Source organism: Phocoena sinus, chromosome 17 (assembly GCF_008692025.1).
Source record: "Phocoena sinus isolate mPhoSin1 chromosome 17, mPhoSin1.pri, whole genome shotgun sequence".
NCBI lineage: Eukaryota > Metazoa > Chordata > Mammalia > Artiodactyla > Phocoenidae > Phocoena > Phocoena sinus.
In genome coordinates, this window is record NC_045779.1 from 6517259 (window position 1) to 6539824 (window position 22566).

The window sequence follows — 22566 nt, forward strand, 5'->3', positions numbered from 1 at the left end:
TTCAAAACCCTAAAGGCAACAAAGAGATGATACCAGGTTGCTTTAATCTAATAGTAATACTAAACTTGTCAGTACAGTTTTGGGATTGATGGTTGGAAGAAAATTAATAGTAACATTTTTCATTTTTTAATCAAACAGTCCTACTCAGAACTACCTATGGATCCTGCCGGCTACTTAGCTGAATGAATTCAGTTAAGTAAAAATTCTAAATGCAAAGCCCAGCCTTCCAAAGGTATTCCGAGAGTGATCGACTCAGTTGAATGGAAGGAAATGTAGTCCGGATCTTTGAACTTAATGATGACCTTCTCATCTGAACAATATAGTATAGTTTCCAGAATGTCTGCCAGAGAAGGCAGTGATCATAATGACTTCTAAATGCAAAGTTCATGGAGAGGCAGGCCTGCCTCTGTTTTGAGTTAAGCCTGAGACATTTTGTTCTTAGAGAAATTTCAAAGCCCCATAAAGTGCACCCCTGACACATACATTAGATTTAATTCACTGACAAGCATCATGAAGAAAAATCGTTCTATTTTTGTTCCCTGTTCCCCCACCCTTCCCAGTTATCACATCTATTGGGGCGGATATGAAAACAACTGTTTTCAATGTCTGAGTTTATGCTATAGTTACTGACACATGAAACTCCAAGCTACCATGGTTTTACTCTTCCAGAAAAAAATATGTGCAAGTCCACACAATGCTCCTGTGAACTCTGCCTCACTTTCATTTATTCATTTATTTGTTTTTGCTTACAAGTTTCTTACATATCATATTATAGTGGCCCCCTAGGGCAGTTACCACTTTGCTTCAAACGCCCTCTGTGGATCAAGGGGCCTGGTCTTAAGTATCTAAAAATAAATAGCCAAGCCTTCACGTCTATAAATGTAACCACTTACATTTTCATTGGACTTTTGTTGTCACTTCTCATGATGAAATACCTTGTCAACCGTTCCCAGGGAAATGGATACAAACGTGCCCTTCAAAGGTTTCCCATCATATCGCGGATTTTGGCTTGAAAACAGACATAGAGCACTTTCTGGCCCTGCGATGCTGGAGATCAGTGGAGCATTTTATTGAAAACTGCCCCAATAATTGATCATTAAAGCTATTTGCGACATGTGTAGCTTATCATGATTAACTCATCTATAGTCAGAAGCTCAAATAACCTGCACCTGTAAAGACTTTATTTCCTAAAGGTAAAACAACTGTTTAGGAAAGATCATGCTGGCAAAACAGCTGCTTGCCGTTCTGGAGAGGAAACAAGGTATTATCTTTCAACAAATGCCAACTCTGGTGTTTTATCAGCTCGATCTCATTAACGGAAAACAAGGCTTGAATGCTTTGTTTATAAATTATGATTATTCCTGATTGCGGCAGTTACTGATAGTGCTACTCATTTGCAATGCAACTCTTTGAATTTGTTTAATTACAATTTGAAACAAGGCAGAGAAGATTAATTAACCCACCTGGCTGGCTGGCACATAGTCCTGGCTCGGCTCTGTCATGCTCATATACATGTTCTCACCGTCAAACTGCGAATGAAATAATAGTAAACATTCAGCAATCTTGACTGCGTGCATGTTTGTTTTGTTTTGTTTTGTTTTTTTCCACCATCAAACTGGAAAACAGTAGCCATAAAAAAAAAAATACTGTGGTTGGAACTACGCAAAATCTGTCACAGCAAGAGAGCCACATCTATTCTTTGATGTTTCTGTTGTCATTCTCCTGACCCTGGATGTCAGTGATTTGGAGTAATTAGTGCTCTAGTAATTACAGCAAGCAAGCAAGAAATGAATGGTTTCCTTTCGTCTGCAATCTGTTTTAAAACAAAATGGCTCATTTTGCGTACCACGTATATACATATTGCAGTTCGGCTGTACTGAAGTATTAAGTGGATGGCATGATTTCTGAAAGAAAAGGACAATGGAAAATACACTGAGGCACAGCTCAATGCATTCTGAGTTTGGCTCTCAAAAATGAAAAAGTGCAGAGTTTTCATAATAGACTGAAATTGGCTTCATCACAATAGCCTTATGATTAAAGAATTTTATAATAATATTTGAAAAGAGCCCGTGCCACTACAAGCACGGCTAAGAATGATAATAATAATGGATAACAATAAAAATATACAGGCTCGATGATTAAACTTTCCTCTCCGAAGTTTTTCAAAGACACAGAATTAATGTAAGTATTACGAACGCATAGAAATCCGTATAGGAATTTAAAAATTAGGAACGAGATGGGAGGAGCAAATTCCTGGGGGCAGTTCGAGTGCAGAGCTGTGGAAGAGTTCAAACAACAACAGCAGCAGCATACTTTTCATTATTCGGGTTTCTGAAAGCAGTAATCACTCCATTCAAACTTAATCCTCAGCTATCTTTAGTCACTAGATAAACGGGCAAAGCATTTCCCTTTTAGTTAAAAGAAGAATTTTCCCAAGGAAATAGTCAAATGGACTAATACAGCCAGCTTCAAAGAGCTGAGTCTGAATGCTCTTTCACTGCAGACTAGTTTCAGACACGGGAACTTGAAAATCTGAGAAGTTATTTTTCAAGACACAACAGTGTTCCTGACGGAGATACACGCGCACAGTTCTGTGGATGTACTTTTACACCACCGGAAAACTGTGTTATAGACATGGCATAAGAGGCCCTGCGAACGCTGGGGACACACCACAGCTTCGGAACTGGCTCTGAACTACAGACAGCAGCAGTCAGTGCCCTGAAGAGTCGCATAAACGTGAGCTGCACAAGTAAAGACCTCCCTAAGGACACTGAAGCACTCATCAAGTTCAAAGAACCGAAGGATTTCCTCACACATCATCCTGCAAATGTATTTCATGTTTTGTGAACAGACTTACCTAAACAGATCTGAAGTCACTCACTGAAAGATGTGGTTGTTCGGACAGATCAGAAATAGCACACCCAGAAAAGAACAGCTGGGCAGTTTGGCTGCTCTGTCATCTGGCATAGGAGCCCTGAGTCCGAGTGACTTACCCAAGGTTGGTTTTCCATCAGTCAGGTGAATGCCTTCAACCCAAAGGTAGTCTAGCCCCAATCGATCCTCCTGTTACTCCTACCGGCTCAAAACCTAACAAAGAGCATCATTTAGCATTTCTCCACCGCCACCCACTGTTGGTTTGTTTATAAATGTTTTTAACGTTAAGATGCCAAAGAACCATTTAAAATATGGACAGTTTCTCTGACTGTGGCAAACTAAACTGAAGTAGTGAAGTGAATCAAATACTCCACTGCCTATGCATATTCTATAAATGTGTTACTTTCTATTTCATCTTCTCTTACTCATTTTCTAAATCTGGTGTCATTCTCAAGCCAACTAAAGCTTTGAAGTTTTGGTTTTAGTCTATCCAAAGTGTATGCTAATTGAATACATGCAATGTTACTGCTCCTGAGGACTCTTTCCTCAAAAAGTATCAGCACTTAAGTAATACTGAGCCAGGGCTGAAACAGCATTTTAAATAAAAGATATGTGGCTACAGGAAAAACTATTGTTTTGAGTATATTCTATGTGCCTGTAACCTACCTGTATCTTTACGTGTATTAACTGATTTAATTTTCACAACAACAAAGAGTTAAAATATTATTATTACCTACAAAGGCACAGAGAATCAAAGCTAGAGGCTCGAAATTACACAGCTACTAAAAGGCAGGGCTGGGATTCAAACCCAGGAAACGTGACTTTCTAGCACGTGTATGTAACCCCCATAACAAATATAAATATATTCTGAATCATAATGATGAGTAAGCCATCAATTCTGAAAATGTCAATATATTATCAAAGCAGAGTGATGACAGTATCTCAATGGCGTTGAGATACTGTACAGAATTTCTATGGTATTGTGAGGCTTTCAAAAAAAAACAAGAGTCCCGGTGACCTGGCAATTTAGGAATCAGGCTGGCAGAATATTCCTGGATGCTTTATAATTAAGCCTTAAAACACAGGGAGGTGGTTTGACAGTTAATTTCTTGTTTGTTTGTTTGTTTGTTTTGCGGTACGCGGGCCTCTCACTGTTGTGGCCTCTCCCGTTGCGGAGCACAGGCTCCGGACGTGCAGGCTCAGCGGCCATGGCTCACGGGCCCAGCTGCTCCGTGGCATGTGGGATCTTCCCGGACCAGGGCACGAACCCGTGTCCCCTGCATCGGCAGGCGGACTCTCAACCACTGCGCCACGAGGGAAGTCCTGACAGTTAATTTTATGTGTCCATTTAGCTGGGCCACAGATATTTGGAAAAATATTCTGGGTGTGTCTGTGAGGGTGTTTTTGGACAAAACTAATTCAAATTGGTAAAATGAATAAAGCAGATTGCCCTCCCTACTGTGGATGGGCCTCATCCAATCAGTTGAAGGTCTGAATAGAACAAAAAGGCTGACTTTCCTGAGAGTAAAAAGGAACTCTTCCTGCCTGACTGCTTGACCTGGGACACCAGTCTTCCTGCCTTCAGACTCCAACTGAAACATCAGCTCTTCTTGGGTCTCAAGCCTGCCAGCTTTTGGACAGGAACTATGCCATTTGTTATTGTTTGACTATTGTTTTTTATGAAGAAAAAACAAACAACTCCTGGGTCTCCAGCTTCCCAAGTACAGATCTTGGGACTTCTCAGCCTCTATAATCATATGAGCCAATTCCTATAATAAATCCTCCCCTCTCTCCACCCCCCTCCTTCTCCCCATGCCTCTGTCTATATCTCAGTATGTCTCTGTCTATATATATATCTGTTGGTTCCATTTCTCTGGTGGACTCTACGCAGGTGGCTTCTTCTATTACTATCAAGATATTCACAACTCCTCTGAAAGTTTATCTCTGGAGGACCTGAAATGTAGAGACACATAAAGAGATGACCTCTATCTTACACTACTGCCTGCTTTCTAGGGGAGCGGAAGCCACAGTGATTTTGCTGTGAGAGTCTCTGGCCTCACCATGCCCACTTCCTGTGCCCCGGTGCATGTCACATACATCTGCACCTCTTTGTCCAGACTGCCTTCCTTCCCTTTTACTTGTTAAAATGTTTCTTACACCCCTCAGTTCCCTTTAGTCAGGGCTGTCTCTAGCCTCTGGGCACCCTGTGGTAGCTTTCTGGTTCCAGGCAGGTTTTGTTGCCAGGGGACTAACTCCATGGGGCTGTGAGCTACAAGACAGTACACATCTTGGTTACCCCTTTAGTGTCTTTATAGCTTAGGGCTGGCATATAAGAAGTCCTCAGGCAATGTCTAATTAACAAAAATTAAACTATATTTGCTTGGTTAAATAGATCATCTCCCTAGAGAAGGCAATGACTTGAGAGGAGGAAGAATATTCAGCTTTTAGAGAATGGTTTGAAGGCTTCTGAAAGGGGAAAATTCATAGTCTTATAGTGGATTAAAACTGGAGCAGAATTAAAATAGGAGCAGAAGCTCTTGCGAAGAAAAAAAAAAATGTACAGAAATAACCAGGAGACCAATACTTAAATGCTGGAACCTGTCCTTCCTCAAGATTTTTATTCAATTAAGAAACATGTAGATTGACCAAGAATCAAGAGATCTGGCTATAAATTAACTTATGGCCTCTTTTTGAAGAATTCTGAGTTGCCAAACAAAGATAAATGTAGGTCAGAACAATCCTGGTCATTCCCCCTGTGTTTGGACAAAGTCTTGAGCCCGGGGAGAAAAATAAGCCAAGATCCCAGTGCTCCAGCCCCACCCTCTCAACCACAGACTGCTTTCAGGTTAATGTCATCCTTGTACTTTTTACAGCTCCACCCAACCACACCCCGGTCCAGGAGCTGGTTCCAGGGATCTCAACAGGCCGTGTGCTGACGCAGCGTTCTTAGAATGCACCCTGTGGCTTGGGTTTCTGCCTCGTTGCCATCTGAAGTTGAATGACAGTGCACAGAGTCCTAGAATTTCGGTCCTGGGAAGGTCCCTTGAAGGCATCACATCTGAACCCCTCATGTTATGACTGAAGAAACAAACTTTTTACTGGTCATGCAGTACATCTGGGTGTAGAATCAAGGTCTAGATTCCTAGCAGAAGAGTTTTCCACTATGACACACTGCATCACCCATATACTCCATCACCCACAAAAAGTGAGGGGGCAGACTCTACGGCTACTGTTTTATACTCCATCGCAAATAATAAGTGGGGGGTCAGATCTCCGATGTTCTGTGTGTGGCTTGTTTGCCTACCGCACAGTCTGGAAGGCACAGTATTTGCGTTATTCCACTAAGGACCCCAGTTCACTTCATCTGGACCACATATTAGATGAACCTTATTCGTAATTGTTGTAATAACATGATTTTATTAAAAATAACTAACTTCATTTCCTTACTCCTTACGTTGTCACAGTTATTCTTAGAAGTCAGCTAAATTTAGGCATTATAACTTTTCAAAATATATCTAAGCATCCTAGGACTTAAAATTTCCATGTATTCTCAAGTTAAAACCTGAAGCAAAGTTTGAAGGAATAAATAGGCTGACTTATTTAAAGGTAAATGTAAATGGCATCAACTCAGGATTAGCCTTTCTGACCAAGCGCGTTATACTCTTTCTCGTGTTTTGATTTCAAAGCACCAGGGGATGCAATCACATAAAAAGTCATTTATAATCTTCTACTACAGTTTTTAAAAATTGTTTTCAGAGGATATTAACCAAACCCATAATCCCAAAGAGCTTTTCAAACTAGGTAGTTATTATTTCTTCTATTTAAAAACTGAAAGCAGACATCCAACACTGTCTGAACATAGTGAACGAAGAGCAGAAATGAGTAATATTAGGCTCCCAAAACCACTAACACAAGAAAAATCAAAGATAGAATGTGAAGTATAAAGCAATCATTGGCACTGCTATAGGAAATGGGATCTATTTAGGGAAACCATTAGAAGAAAACCAGAAAACTGCTGCTGGGGGAGGATGGGGGGACCTCATGGGATTCATGAAACAGTACCACATTGTATCTCCTGTAAAAGCGAAAACCTTACATTTCTGGGTGTTCTCTGAAGGAATATTGGATACTCTGTTTTTGTTTTTTTTTTAAAGGAGCTAAAAATGGAAATGTTTATAACAGAGAGTTAATTTGATATTTCTTAGAAGATAATAAATCACTATAAGACAGGGTAATATCATCAAAGTAAAATGTCCACTTTTTACTGCTTGGCTCAATGTAAGATTAAAAGTCACTTTTTTTTTTTGGTAATGAAAGAAATTGCGTAAGTTTGGTCGATGAAAGCAAAGACTTTTGCTGTTTCATGTAGAGCAAAGCATTTTAAAAGCTATAGCATAATGTGAAGGGCGGTAACACGCGCTGAGCACAGCTGTCACCGCTGTTCACACGCAGGGTAATGTGTAGCCAATAAAAATAGAGCAAGGTGAGCTCCTAGCTTACTACGCATCCTCCATTCTCCAGGAACAAGGTCAGGAGACACTGGAGAGGGAGTATGTGTTTATTTATCTTCCAGCCCCAAGGCTGACTGTGGAAATGTGAGATGGTCTAAGGCAGTCCGCCTCCATGCTGCGCCAGGCTGAAAGAAACGTACTGAGCACTGGGGCTGGGAAAGCGGCTCGCATGCACTGAAAGGAGACCAGGGAGCGCAGCCCATCAACACCCAGAGAAAAGGAAACAACTGCTGTTGGTGCTTTGAATGGATGTGCATTACAACCTGGGGGCACACAGAGCTGAACAGGGAAGGGAAACCCCTCTCGGTCAGCTCCCGTCACTTGAACTTGAGTGGTAAACACTCTGCTGCAGATCTGAATGGCATGGAGAGGAAATATGATCTGGGCACAGAGTGGCTGCTTGAACACGTGGCCTCTGGAGGAGGAGACAGAGAAAATATCATCCCACTTGGCTATAGTGTCCCAAGTAGAACACTATACCCACCGCTTAGAATCTAGGCTCCACTTGGGAACTGAATTTATATTCACATCTTTGTCCTAGTGATATATTTATTTGGGGAAGAACTGTATATCATGCTTCTGTTGTTAACTTTAATAACTGACATTTTCAGCAACAGGGCTATGCATTTACCTTGATCCTGTCCTCATAAACGCTGTCCTATACCAAGGCCCAATGGCATGACTCGTACGGTAGCAGCAGTCTCCCTCTGCTGTTAAGGGTACAGCTACAGTGAAATGTGTGTTTGCTTTTTTAAACAACACACCAAACTTATTAACTCAAATGCACTCTGTATTAGTTTAAGTAGTCACACTTAAAAGTCACACTTGATGACTCCACACTTAAGATAATGATGCCATAATGGTTCAAACGAGTTCTAACCTTTGCAGGCACTTCCTAACCACGTTAAATATATTAAGCCACTTAATTTTTATAACAGTCTTGTAATATGGTGACAACTGTTACTCCCATCTTACAGATGACAAAACTGAGATACAAAGGAGTTAAGTAACCTGGCTGTGATGGATCCAATCACATATTCCCCAGGTCTGCTCAGCCTGCTTGACCCTCAGGCCTTGGCCACTGGCCTTTAATTCCACGGTGCTCATGGTGATAAAGTCGCCAGACCCACCATTCCTGCTGCCACCACAGGTACAGTCAGAGGTGCCCCAAGCCCACACCAACTGACATCAAGAGGCTCTGGCCCGGGGCCAGAGCCGAAGAGGTTCTGCCTTGCTGAGTCTATGCAGAAGGGCTGGTAACAGACCCTGAGAGCGTGGGGGAAGTATGGCCGAGTGGAGAGGACTGGCTCCCGGCGGTCCCTGCGGCCTTTGTAGAGAAGTCCCCTGTGCCCCACAAGCAGCGGTGACTGGCTGCAAAGCTACGGCAAGCCTGGAAACACGCGCCTTGTGTTCCGTTCTCCCTGCTTCCCTGCCGTGGTCCCCCTTGCTCTGGATTCCCTGGGCCAGCTCTCCTGGCATTAACATGCGAGCTTTCACCACAGGCTCTGCTTTCTGGGGCACCTGGACCAAGACAATGCCCAGTGAGTGGCCCAAGGTTAGTACGTGACAGCTCTTAACTGCAATGCTACATTTCATGCCGTCTTTATTCTGCTTCTATTATATTATTGAGTCATTAGCTCTATTTTAAATGACAATGCAGAGACAGAAACAAATTTATGAAACAGTAATCAACAGAACTAAGACTTTCCAATACCATGAAAATATCACTGCATTTACTAAAAGCCCTCCACATGGTGTCTGATATCAGAAAATCAGGAGCAATGATTTCTGATTCCATGTAGGAGTTTTGTTTTTCAAATGAATTTCCAAGTAAATTCTGAATTTCTATAAAGCAAAAAGCTGTAAAACTATATACTGTGTAGTTGAAACTCAGTGTAGTTTCAAATGCTTGTTTCAGAACATTCCCCTGATGTATCACGTTGTAGACAAGTTTTTCTGAATCCATCTACTAAGAGAACAATTTGAGAAGTACATTCAAGCTTGCTGGCAATCCTTACCTAAGCGCACCATTTCCACATCACATCAGCTCTCACCTCATTTACCACAGTACCTAAATCCTGCATGGACGTGGAATGAAAAGTATGAAAGTCATTATTTGGGGGGGGGGGGGTGGCTCTTTTATTTCTGGTATTCCTTTGAAAGCACAGTGAACATTTTCCAGTATCTGACACCTGACACATAGAGAAAAAGGTGAGAATATTTTTCGCACGTCTAGTCTGGAAGAGCACGCTCTATTCTGGGAACCTCAAAACAAGAAAAATGTAAGACTAGAAGTTCAGAGCATTGAGATGGTTCTGAGACTTGAACAACAGATGTAGAAAAAGATTAACAGAGAAATTACATTTAGACTGGGATGGAAACTTTTTAAAAAGAGTTGAGGACAAACAATTATTGAATAATTTTGAGAGTAAAAGTAGTGGTACCAAATAAAAATACAAATAGGAAGGTACAGAGTTATTAAGATGGAGATTCTCACTTCCCTATTATTATTACTCAGAAAATAACACTGAGACTAAATATAACAACGATGTTACAGGAAGAGACTTCTGGTCATTAAAATCTCCTAATGGTAGGACAGGTGTTGAAATATATTTTGGTATATTCAGGGCAAACCTGACCAATTAGAAACATAAGAAGCTCAGTTTAGATCTACTCCATTTCCTTTTTGAGATCATATATAGCATTTATTTTTTTCAGGCTCCAGAGAGTTTCTGTTTTCTGAATGAAAACATACTGACATTTTGAAGAACTGGATTAAATCTTTCAAGTCATTGAGTATAAATCTGTCCATTAGGAAAGGAAGCAAAGCTCTGTTAGCATGGATCTTTCACTTTAAGGAACCTGAGAAGACACTCAATCCGTTTGTTTTATCAAAAGGAGTATAATTCTTAAATTTTCTTTGAGATCTTCAAATACTATATAGTTATACTTATTTTTTTACATCACCTTCTTTGAAATTTAACCCATGATCCCATGTAACTTTCCCTGCTGACTTATCCACATTTTTATGAAGATGATGGCATAATTTTCCTTGCTTTAGCTTAAGACTTCATGCATAAGATGCGCCCTTCCCAAGGCATGTTCATTACATGTACTTATAGAGTTTCAATTCCTAAGTTTCTTTTTATTGTCTTCATGTTTACAGTAGTTCTAACTAGTCCCCCTCCTCATTCTCCCACTCCAATTTGAATTTTGTTTTTGGTAGCATCCTCCCAAATACTTCATCCTCCTTTTGGACAACCTCTTTCTTATAGCATGATATGGTGCCAGAAACATGTCAGATCCGAAACAGGAAGTCTTGTTGCTGGAAACTGCAAGCCTGCTTCCACTCAAAGCCTTATTTATACTGCACGGTGAGAAGAGATTGGTCTCCTTTGTTGTACTTTCTGGAATGGCACCGTGTGATGCTCTTTTACTGAAAGATTGAGAGAATATCACCACATGGTACTATCGGGGTAAGCCACCTAGCACGGTCTTACTGCCATACAGTAAAACGTAATGGTAACCAACACAGTCCCAGATAAAAATGCGGTAATCGTTCATTCAACAAATGCTCATTTTCGCGCCCACTGTGTGCCAGGCCCCGTTAACAGTGATAGCAGCTAAGCTAACATTTATTTTATACTTACTGTGTGCCAGATGCACACATGCATTCACTCATTTGATCCTTATAACAACCCTGTGAAGCAGGCAGTATTCATGTCCTTTGACCAATAAGGAAACTGAGCCTTAAAGAATTAAGTCACTTGGAAGGGGTAGAGCAGAGCCTCAATTCCAGGTCTGTTCGAGGACAGAAAAGTACCTACTAGAAGGACATCTGCTAAAGGGAAACAAGGCCCTTGCAAAAGAAGAGGATCAAGCAACATGAAAGTTTCAGGTATCCCAAAGTGACTGTACAATTAATGAATATCGTTTCCAATTCAATGGCTACCAGGACAGCAGACTTCGTTATACTATTTTAGTGACAATATCCACGTAATGACAGTGGGTATTTCCTGTAAGTACATACTTTATTCCACAGTCAACGCTAATGGGACCAGAGCAGTCACTAGAGGCAGGAAGTGCGTTAGGAAGACCACAGAGTTGAATAATCCAGAGTAGGGTTTGAAACTCATGTTTGCCACTCAATAGCTGTGAACTTGGGAAGACGTGGCCTCTATGAGCCTCAGTGGCCCTCTCACAGGATTGTCATGAAGACCGTACCTGCTTGGGGCATCGCCTGGCACAAAGTACATGACTAGCTGATTCTCAAAGACAGTCCCTTACCTTCCTGATTACTGCTTGATGACCTAGACCAAGCCAGACGCAGTACATTAAACTAGTCTTCCTTCTTCTCCCCGACTGCTTCAAATCTTTCAACGCTCCCTAAGGTTTTCAAGGGAAATTCCAACTTCCTTAGTTTAGAACACAAGGTCCTTCATGATGAGAACAGCAGTGCCACCTGTTTATGGATGGTGCCCACGCTAAACAGCCAGTGCCAGTGCCATGCCAATGTTACACATTTTTAACACCACTCCTGTCTACATCTCATGTCACTGATTGATTGTGTGGGCGGCAAATCCCTGCCTCTGTTCCTCCCCATCATTCCTTCTGCTTGGAATACCTTTCCACCTCCCACTCCATTAGTTCTCTCCCAATTTTCAAGTAAAAAGATATCAGGGAATTGATCAACCAACCTGGAACACTTCTGAAAAGTGAAGGGAGGTACTATTACTAAATATGATTGAACATCAGGCATATACTTGGCCTCTCCCAGACAAGAAGCATCTTCCCCCCAGAAGGTAAGCCTTCTCTGATGTCACTGATGACTTAGGGTCCCTCCTCTGTGCCTCCATAAGTTTGCTACAGCATCAGATGCTTATTGCAGCTTATATCTCATTGTGCTGTCACTGTTTTGTGCTACCCCTCTCCTACGCTGGACTATCAACTATGAGAGGGCAGGGACCTTCCTGTTTATTTTTCTATCCCCAGTAGTTAGCATATGTCAAGCACACAGTATTTACTAAATAACATTACATGAATGATTAAATAAATTCAGTGCAATATTGTGAGAACTAGAAGCATTTCAGGTATCTCACCATTCTGCTATTCTGCAGTAGTATTTATTCTATGTGCTTTCATTTCCAAATCAATTTCCATCCATGAAAATAACTGATCCTCCAGGGGCACTGGACAAAAGCTTCTGTAAGCCAGATCACACTCCAGTTTTCCATTTCTTCCTATTCCAAAGGGGCCGATTATTTTTTTTTTTTTTTCAGTCACTCCAGTTTAGATAATGTGAAAAGAAGTTCACTATATGAGCACCTAGATAATAGTGAAAACCTTCATGGCACCAATAGGCAAGCCCAGTTCCAGTAAGCAGACTGTGCCCATGCTGCTCCAGATCAAGCTGGTTTATTTTTTCACACCGACGTCAAGCTGCTGGTGAACACTTTGCTCTCTGAATCATCTCCAAATCTATACCAGCAAGCTAATGAAAAGCCAACTGGATTGGCAGACAAGAGTGCAATTCATTCCTCCCTTTTCCCCATGTGGTTTCTGAGTAATCCAGGGCCTCTTATTCCCTTGCAGGCATGGTAGAATAGGGGCAGAATTTAGGAGAGATTCTATCATAGACTGGATCTGAAATAAGAAGACCCAAGTAGGACTCCTAGTTCTGACACTTCCTAGCAGACTGGTCTGAGAGTAAGAATTATACTTTCTTCATGCGATGATTTCAGATTCAAATGAGATATGGGAAAGCATTTGTAAATTGTAAAGCACTAAGCGTACAATCCCTGTGCTACATTCTGGAAACTATGGTACTTCCCCTCTGATGGCAAGTTTATCTGATTGTTTTCATCATTAAGTGGAAAGATCAACAGGCAGAAAGAGTGCAGAATCAGGCTAAATGTGCCCTAAATTAACCTATGAAGAGGTTTTTAATATGGAAAATGACATGTAGACATTATTTTTTTATCACTATATACAGAAGGGCAGAGTCCTACCTTAAATATTAGGTAAGAGAAAAGCAATGGAGTGGAAAAAAGAAAATAGTAGTGTAATTACCAGATAAATGAAAACTTTGTAGAGCATCATGTGTATGTATGTGCACGTAAATACGTACACGTTTTTTTTACATACGTACATATTTATTTACTGCATGTGTGTATAAAATATTTTTTTCCTGAAATGTTATTTATTTGGTTTTTATTTAAGTTATTTTAAGCTACATAAGGGAGAAGCTATTATGGTTCAATACATTAAAAACTGCTACACAAAACTGCAGGAGAAATTGCCTGAAAATGTAGAGGATTACTGAACTCTTTTTTTTTTTTTTTTTTTTGTGGTACGCGGGCCTCTCACTGCTGTGGCCTCTCCCGTTGCGGAGCACAGGCTCCGGAAGCGCAGGCTCAGTGGCCATGGCTCACGGGCCCAGCCGCTCCGCGGCATATGGTATCTTCCTAGACCGGGACACGAACCCGTGTCCCCTACATCGGCAGGCGGACTCTCAACCACTGCGCCACCAGGGAAGCTCTGAACTCTTCTTTTAATTCACAGAGAAAATATTACGCTGTCATGGCAGGCTACAACATATCACATTCACTAAAATTGCTTCAGGCAGATTTATTGTCATAAAATGAAGATTTCAGGCAGTTTTTGGCATAAAAATGCAATATTATACTTAAATATTAAATATATAGTAGCATGATATAGAATGATATAGGTTTCCTATTGCATTTTATTTTCCTTAGCTTATTAGCTCCATACATTAAATTATCCGTAAGGTAACAACTGCTCATTGTGTTTTACGGAACTATATATAACAATTTTTGTTCTAGTCCGACAATTGCATAACCTAGCTAGATACTTAAGCTGTTTCAGTAATCAGTTAATGTTCCTTATAATGCTCACATCAAAACAATTATGTAATCTCTACTACTCTGTAACCTATAATTTCACTTTCTGTAAGAAACATTACATTATTAATATCTTTTGCACATTTCATATTTGCTATGAAAAATTCTGGCATAATATATTTTTATAACCATTAAGTAAATTAACATTAATGGTAAATTATGTAGTTTCAGGAATTTTTGTTTGAAATGCCTTCTGAATAGTTCTGAGTGGAACATACGTATTTTAGATATATATATAGAGAGCGAGAGAGAGAGAGAGTCTTGTCTCCAAGAAATCCTTCAATGTTACTTGAGACATTAAACTTGAAACAATTTAAACAAGTATTGAAATAAGAATAGGATGGAAACTAAACATTAAAGCAAATCAAATGATCTAAGATGGACTTTAATTTTAAAAGCAGAATGATTTGTTTTTTCTTCAGAGTTAACCCAACTTTTCTCAGAAAGTTCTATTATAGTGCCTACTCCCCATTCCACAAAGTTTAGGCAACAAAGCTCTTTGGACACAAGACAGGAAAATATCCCACATCTAATATTTAAAATCCATATCTTACAATATCCCCACTGCATACCATTTTCAGGCAGTGAACCTGCCTTTGTAACAATCCATTCATATCAGTGGTTCCACAAGCTAACAGGGTTTCTCAAAACGTGTACACTTGAACCTTTATGTAAAATTTTAAAACTGTACTTTTTAAAAACAGTACACTTTCACCCTGATTCTTGAAAAGGAAAAGGCTTGTGGATGTGTACTTTTAGGAAAGCCTATGAGGCACCACACTTTTTAACCCATCAGCAGTCACTGAAGACTTTTCAGTCAAACGTTCCTTAAGGTGAGAGGCCGACTTAATGAAGGGTTTCTGTAATGCCAACTACATCAACCATATAGTTTGGCCATTCCATTATTTAGATGGTAATTTAGCATTTCTTTGGATCTTTTTGTATTCAACATTTTGTTTTGTTGCTTGGTTCATTCTATTTAATAATATCAGGATAGATATAACACAATGAATGCAACCCGTATCTTCTATGGGAGTAGTTCTCAACTGGGGGAACTCTGCTTTTGCTTGTTACGACTGAGGGGTGCTACTGGCATCTAGGGTGTAAGGGCCAGGGATGCCTCTGTACATCCCGCGGTGCACAGCACAGCCCCAATGTGAACAGTGCTGCTCTTGAGCAACCCTGGTCTATGGAATGGGTTGAGTCTGAGGTTTTGGTAAACTGTGACATGAGAGATAAGATTCACTATGAAATGATTCATTTAAGTAATAAAGGTAACTCAAATCCTAAATCAATTCATAAGTCTATTTAAAAAAAAAAATCATTCAGGTACGGCCTAAATAGTTTGTACAACGCAATATAATTACCCAACTCTTACGGGGCTGATAGCAATATTCCAGGTGCTTTGGGCATGGTGTTCAAAACAACAGGTAAAGAGCCCTCGTCATCCCATGCTTACAATTCTATTACTTCAAAATAAACATACGCCATATCACTTAAACTTTGGAGTTATAATTAGTCTAGGTACCTACAGAGTAACAAATTCTTCAAACGACACACGAAAACTGCCACCTGTCATGATTAAAACCCAAAACGTCTAAGAAAAATTAGTGATTTGTTACTTAGGATTCTACTTATCTTTTCATGCACAAAACTAACTATTTGTTTGCAAGATGTTGCATCTTCATTAAAACCATTAATATTCTGAGTAGATGGCAGTATTCATTTTATAAATAAAAATGGAATTTCACCACTGTGTTTCATACAGTTCTTCGGACAATAATATTCTCACAAGATGTTATCTGTCTAAAAAGGCAGTTCTTTATCATAACACAAAGCAGTTATTGGTACATCTAATTCATAGTATCCATTATTTTTCAAGCAGTCTTCCTGGATATCAAATAGGCATATATATTACTCTTTGAGAGATACATATGCAATATGTGTATATAATATTGTTGGGAGAGTGTAGACGCTATTTACCAAACCCTGTCTTCCCCAAATACTGTTATATTTTAAAACAATATAAAGCCATCTCTTCAATTTTTCTAAAAAACGAGAGTCTATGACCAGGTTACCTTCTAAAAAAGCAAGAGCAAATAATCTAAAATTAATGAATAAGTGCTCCTAATTTGGTAAGTATTCCATATTTCTTAGGCAGCATGTTTATCCCCCCAATCATAACTTCATTGGTTAATAAAGTTATGAGGTTCATTCACTGGGAATGTGGTCGTTAGGCATCGAGATAAGTGTCTCAGGGATGCTCAGAGCAGCTAAGGGAAGTCAGCAAGGAATTTTAGATGGCCCCAGGCAATTCACAAAGTAGATGATCTGCCCAGTGGACGACGGGAAGTCAGAGAGGGCAGCCGACAGGGCCACTTCAGTTTGAGTGGAAACAGAAGACATGGCAAGTCAGCAGTGTTCAGGGAAAAACATCTACATTTAGGCAGAACTCTGGGAGGAGTTGGTCTGGGTCCTTTGCATCTTAAAACGGTAGACACTGTGCTGCTGGGGCCGACCTTTCAAAGTGGTTCAGTAACTTTAATGAAGAAGGCAAGGAGTATGTATGCAAAGTACTCTGATGATCTTAGAGGAAATAAACTACCTGTATGTTTGTAAATATTTAAATACTATTCCCTCCCAGATAGAAAAGTATACATTAATAGACCTGCTTTTTAAAACAGCGTTATCATTTAGCTTCTTAGAAATGAACAAACTTCACTTTCTAGAGCAGTTTTAAGTCCACAGCAGGACCGAGCACGAAGTGCAGAGAGCCCTCACACAGCCCGTCCCCGCACACGCACGCAGCTTTCCCCCACTTCCGACATCCCTCACCACAGCGGGGCGCTTGTTACAATCGCTGAACCTATACTGACACGTCATTATCACCCAAGGTCCACAGTTTACATTAGGGCTCGTGTTTGGTGTTGTACATTCTATGATTTTGGACAACTGTGCCATGATATGTATCCACCACTATGGTATTGTACAGGAAAAGAGCTATATTGGTGCCTTTTTTTGTTCAGTATTTTTTGTCTATACAGAGTTAAGAGGATTCTTTTTAGCCAGTACTGCCTCTACCTCCAAAAAAATACTGTTGCTAAAAATAACCCCCCTCGTCTAAGCTTCTACTTGTAGTCCTCACCACACTGAGAATGAATTGGATTTTTCTCAAATTAACATTAGGGAGGAGTATGGAAAATGACACGCCTGTTCAACGCTCTGCTCATTTGACACGGTATCTTTCCAGAAATATCTGTAAGTAGATACAGGATTTTACATGGATTAAAACGTCAGTAGTCGATTTCACAAAGAGGCAATACCACAATTACCGAATTTCTGGGAACATTTCCAACCTTCCCCACCAGTCTTTCTAGGTTGGTGACGAGGAATGCCTGCAAGCGACTAAATTTGTATCATCTGAGCAAAAACCTCCATTTGTGTTTCAGGCTATGTTGATACACAACAGAGCAGAGAACTGGCAATTATCCTATTAATTTGGTGAACGTGGACAGCCACACCAGATATTTCAAACCACCAAATAGAACTTTTTTTGGTCTCAACGATCTATTTTGTTAACCAGATAACTGCCAAGACTCCAACTTTGCTCTGTTCTGGATAAAATTACAATTTCTCTGCATCTCCAGTATCAGCTACTTAAGGGAAATATGTGGAGAAATGTATGGATGTAAATGTATGGATATTTTTGCATTGAAGCTGTACTTCTCACTCCATACTGATGATGCAGCGTGAAACACAGAAAGAACATAGATAGTTATGGCTATTTTTATCCTGCTTCTCAAATAGCCAGTATTAAAAAGTATATTAAAAAGCAATATGGCATCATGGCTAAGATCAACAGCTTTGGAATCAGCATGCTTGAGTTCTAATGATGGCTCTGCCTCTTACTATATATGTGACCAATGCCTCAGTTTTTCTGTCTGTAATATGGGAACATAATAGTGCCCATCTCATGGGTCACTGTGAGGATTAAATGAGTTAGTTCAAATAAACTGCTTAAAATAGAGCTCGGATCATGGCAAGCAATGAATAAATGTAGCTATTACCCTTATCTTAACCTCATCATTAAGATTGGTTAACCCATGAAGGATCTCTGAGGGATAATGAAAATGCCCTAAAACCAGACAACTCGGTAAATTTAATAAAAACTCATTTAATTGTCCATTTAGCACAGGTGAATTTCATGGTAAGTAAAAGGCACCTCAATAAAGCTGTTAAAAAAATGAAACAAAATAAAGATTGTCCAGCCTTATTAACGCAATAGCATTAGGCTCCTGGGCTGTAAAGCCTGAGAGGAAGAATGGAGAAGCACGGTGCGGGGGAAGGAAGAGAGAAAATCTGAGGTCTCTCCCACTGTGTGAACCGCTTCTTACTACAGTGGGGGAGGGGCTCATCAGCTGTCTTCTGTGCACTGCTTCTCAGCCTGCCCTCCCAGAGCCCACTGTCCAGCACTGGAAGACAACTTTGAAAAAGCTTAAGAGTTACTCCTCTGCTGAGAATGCGCTTTGAGTCTACTCCTAAACCCTCCATTTCCTGCAACCCTGTTACTTAAAATCAAGTACAAACGAACAATACTCAATCACTTTCTCACTTTCATTATCTCACTGACCGATGATCTTAAAACTTTGTTCACTGATTCAATCCTTAATTCAGCATTTATTATGCTACCACCCCTGTGCTCCAAGCATATTCCCAGAAGGTAGAGGGGGAAAAAAAGACCAAGATAGTGCGGTCCCTGCCCTCAAGAGCCTCGTAGCTGCTAATGTGGTTTAATCAATCTGGATATGGCCCTCTTTTAAGTCTACGCCCTGTTTCCCAAGTAAAAAAAAAATCTTGACCCTTCTCCTAAGCTCCTTCCAACTTTCTGATGTAGATAATCCCTCTCACTCCCTCATCTCACAGGTCAAGAGGTAGAGATCAGAATTGGTTCCTTCCAGAACATCACTCCACCGCCACTTTCCACTTGTTCTCTTTTGGAGTCTACATCATCTGCTCATCCCACATTTTTTCTGTCTTAATTGTCGTCATCTGCCATTTCCTAGGACACGTCTACTATCTTTCCCTCTGTATTCATTACCTTTGCTGGTTTCAATATCCCTGTTACTGATCTCTTCAAAATTACCATCACTTTTTTCTTGTTGTTATTGCAGTTTTAATGAGTGACTGCACTTCAACTTCCTGTGGGCACTGGTAGCAATGTGGACTTGTCATCATACAGAATGCCTCTATGGATACTGAGTTATAAAATCCCTCGCTCTGACCAGAATTTCTTCCCCTTCCACTTCTTTCGCTTTTTAAATTTCTGAGTCTTCTATCTACTCTTCCAATTACCTTTAATAACTCCACCTCCCTCTAATCTTGGTTCCACTGACGCCAAGAAGATGTAGACTAGATTTCAGAGGTGGCCATCTCAAGGAAGCTCTATTACCCCATTTCTTTTGACATCTTTGAGTTTTCCCCCGCTACCTGTCTCACCCTTCCCCAAACTGGGGAAATCCCACTCTCTTGCTTTCCTAGTCTCTGCTTCAGAGCTACATGAAGCTGCTAGAGACGAAATGAAGTTGAATTAATTAATTCCACTATGCACTTGTGTTTTCCAATCTTACCTACACGTTAATTAGCTCAGCCTCTTTTTGAGCAGGGGGAATCATATACCAGGCTGCAATTTTAGAACTTATTCTCAGAATTATATTGGATGGATTGCATTAAGAGAAGCCTGGGGATAGAAGGCCAGTTAGAAGACTAGGCATTTTGGACAAGAGATGATAAGGATGTAGATTAGGACTGAAAGGGTGGGAATGGGTATCTGAGATCTATAATCTGCAGGACTTGGTGTGCAAAGGGAGAGAAGTACTCGAAAGATATTTAAATTATGAGATTCAGTGACTAAGGAGCATGAAATGTGTCACTAATAAAAACAGAGGAACAGTTTTAGAAGGAAGACTCGAGCCTTGAATACAGTCATTGTGGGATTCCAACAGGTTTCTTTGATGACAATGGTCAGCAGGGAGTAAAAAGAAAAAGATGGATGTAGGTGGAAACTCTCATTGAGAGTTTCTATCACATTCCCAACCTAGCCTAATCCGAGCTTTTTCCTGAGAATCCTTTAGTACTCAATCCCTGATGAGCTCTCCCCAATGGAGACCCTGCTTCCTACTGTAGAGAAAAAGCTACCTGAATAAGCCACCTCAATTCTCCCCCTCTCCACCTCCAAACTTTTGTTTGAAACCAAATTCTTTCTTCTTTCCTTTTGGTTTCAGAGATACCTTCCCCCCCACCCCTTCTCAAGTACAGACCTCCCCTTGCACTCTCAACTATATCCTTCTCTGGTATTTGTCCAGTCAGTTATTTCTCATCTTTATCACTCCTCTGCCTACAAAATGGCTCAGCTCCTTCTTTATTCTTATAACAAAACAAAACCCAATCAATCAATCAATGGTTCTTTCCGGAACTCAACTACTCCAAGTTACTCATTTATCTCTCTCCTTTCCGTTATCACAAAATGTCTCAGAATAACTTGGTGGGCCTGCTGCATGCTTTTCCTAACCACTTATTCACCTGTCTCTTGAACCCGTGAAGTCTTGGGCTGGCATCTTCACTCCTTACACTGTGTTTCTCCTTCTCTTTCCCTCATTCAGAACTGACAACCAGCCCTTCCCTTTTGGGTCTCTCCGTCTTGGATTTTCGTGCTGATCCCCACAAAAGCCTCTTCTCTGCCCCCACTGCCCTTTCCTTACCCTCGAGTGCCATCGAAGGGGGCGGCTCCCTGAATCCCCTTCTCAGGAACGAGCTCACGTTCAAAGAATCTACTGATTCTCAAATATCTTTTTAGGAATGATTCCTCTGTCTACACCCATCTTTTTACTTTTACTCCCTGATGGCCATCGTCATCAAAGAAACCTGTCAGAATCCCACACTGACCGTGTTCAAGGCTCACCTCTTCTTCCTTCTAAAACTCTTCCTCTATTTTTTATTAATGGCACATCCACGCTCCTTAATCAACGAATCTCATAATTTAAATATATTTTGGATACTTCTCTCTCCCTTGCATACCAAGTCCTGCCGCAGATTATACATCTCAAATGCCCATTCCCACTGCTTCGATCCTAACCTATGCCCCATCACCTCTTGTCCAGACTGTTGCCATAGTCTTCTAACTGACCTTCTACCACCCAGGCTTCTATTCCATCCAATACAATTCTGAGAACAGTTTTTAAAATTACACCTTTTTTTTAAATTACAGGCTCTCCCCTGCTCAAAATATGCCCTGGCTTCTCACTGCCAACTGAATAAAATAAAGTCTTCTTATTCTGCTATCCAAGCTTCTACCATCTGCGCTCAGCCCAGTGAAGCTGGAACCACGGCCAACCGGAGCTGCTCCACACGCCCTCTGAGCTCCCCCGTTAACTGCACTGATTCCCGTGGCACCTCTGTCTGGAATGTCATCCTGTATCTCCAAATACCTAGATTCAACCATCCTTCTTTTATAGCCTTCCCTGAACCTCAAACCAGAGTGGTATTTATCCCTCCTCTGAATCAGAAAAACCTCCATTAGTACTTCCCTCACACTGATGTCACAGTCTGCATTTGTGCATGTGTCTACTAGCTTGTGAGGTCATCGAGAGTACAGGTTGTGGACTCAAGTCTAGCTCAGTGCCTGTACACACACCACTGCAGAGGGTGGTGGTTCCCATACACGTTGTGCAGAGAATTCCCTACAGGACTTGTTAAAACAGAAACTACTGGACCACCCCCCACCCCTGACCACGTTTTTGAGTCACCTGGTCAGGAAAAGGGTCTGAGAATCTGTGTGTCTAACAAGTTCTCAGGTAATGCTGATGCTGCTGTCCAGGAACCACACTTTAAGAACCACTGGCACAAGAAAACTGAATCCTTCTAGGCTCAAATTTATTTTCTACCTCTTAAATGCCACAAAACTTTGAATAAGTAGACAAATTTTCTGAGCCCCAGGTTCTTCATGAGTAAAAGTGAAATCATGATACCACTAGTTCTACATACATCAAGCATGGTAGTTAAAATCAATCGCTAAATATATGTAGAACGCCATATAAATAAATGTCAGATGAATAAAAATAATCAAGCCATCCACCTTGGAAATCCAAATCCATTTTGGTGATACTTTTCCCAGTGCCCCTTTCTTCTTTCTTCAGTGTTTGCTTTTTGGTTGATTCTCCAGTGAAATAATCACCTACCTCCCTTTTCTCCTGTAGAGGTTCATC

The 22566-nt window shown here is 40.6% G+C and overlaps 1 protein-coding gene across 2 annotated transcripts in view; it reads right to left on the reverse strand.

Annotated features, from left to right (window-relative positions):
• TOX (thymocyte selection associated high mobility group box) overlaps positions 1-22566 on the reverse strand; it is a 299151-nt gene that overhangs the window by 151578 nt on the left and 125007 nt on the right. For both annotated transcript variants that reach the window (XM_032610469.1, XM_032610468.1), the window contains exon 2: positions 1464-1529. In XM_032610469.1, the coding sequence (XP_032466360.1) occupies positions 1464-1514 (51 nt within the window). In that variant the 5' untranslated portion in view covers positions 1515-1529. The remainder of the gene's footprint in view (positions 1-1463; positions 1530-22566) is intronic.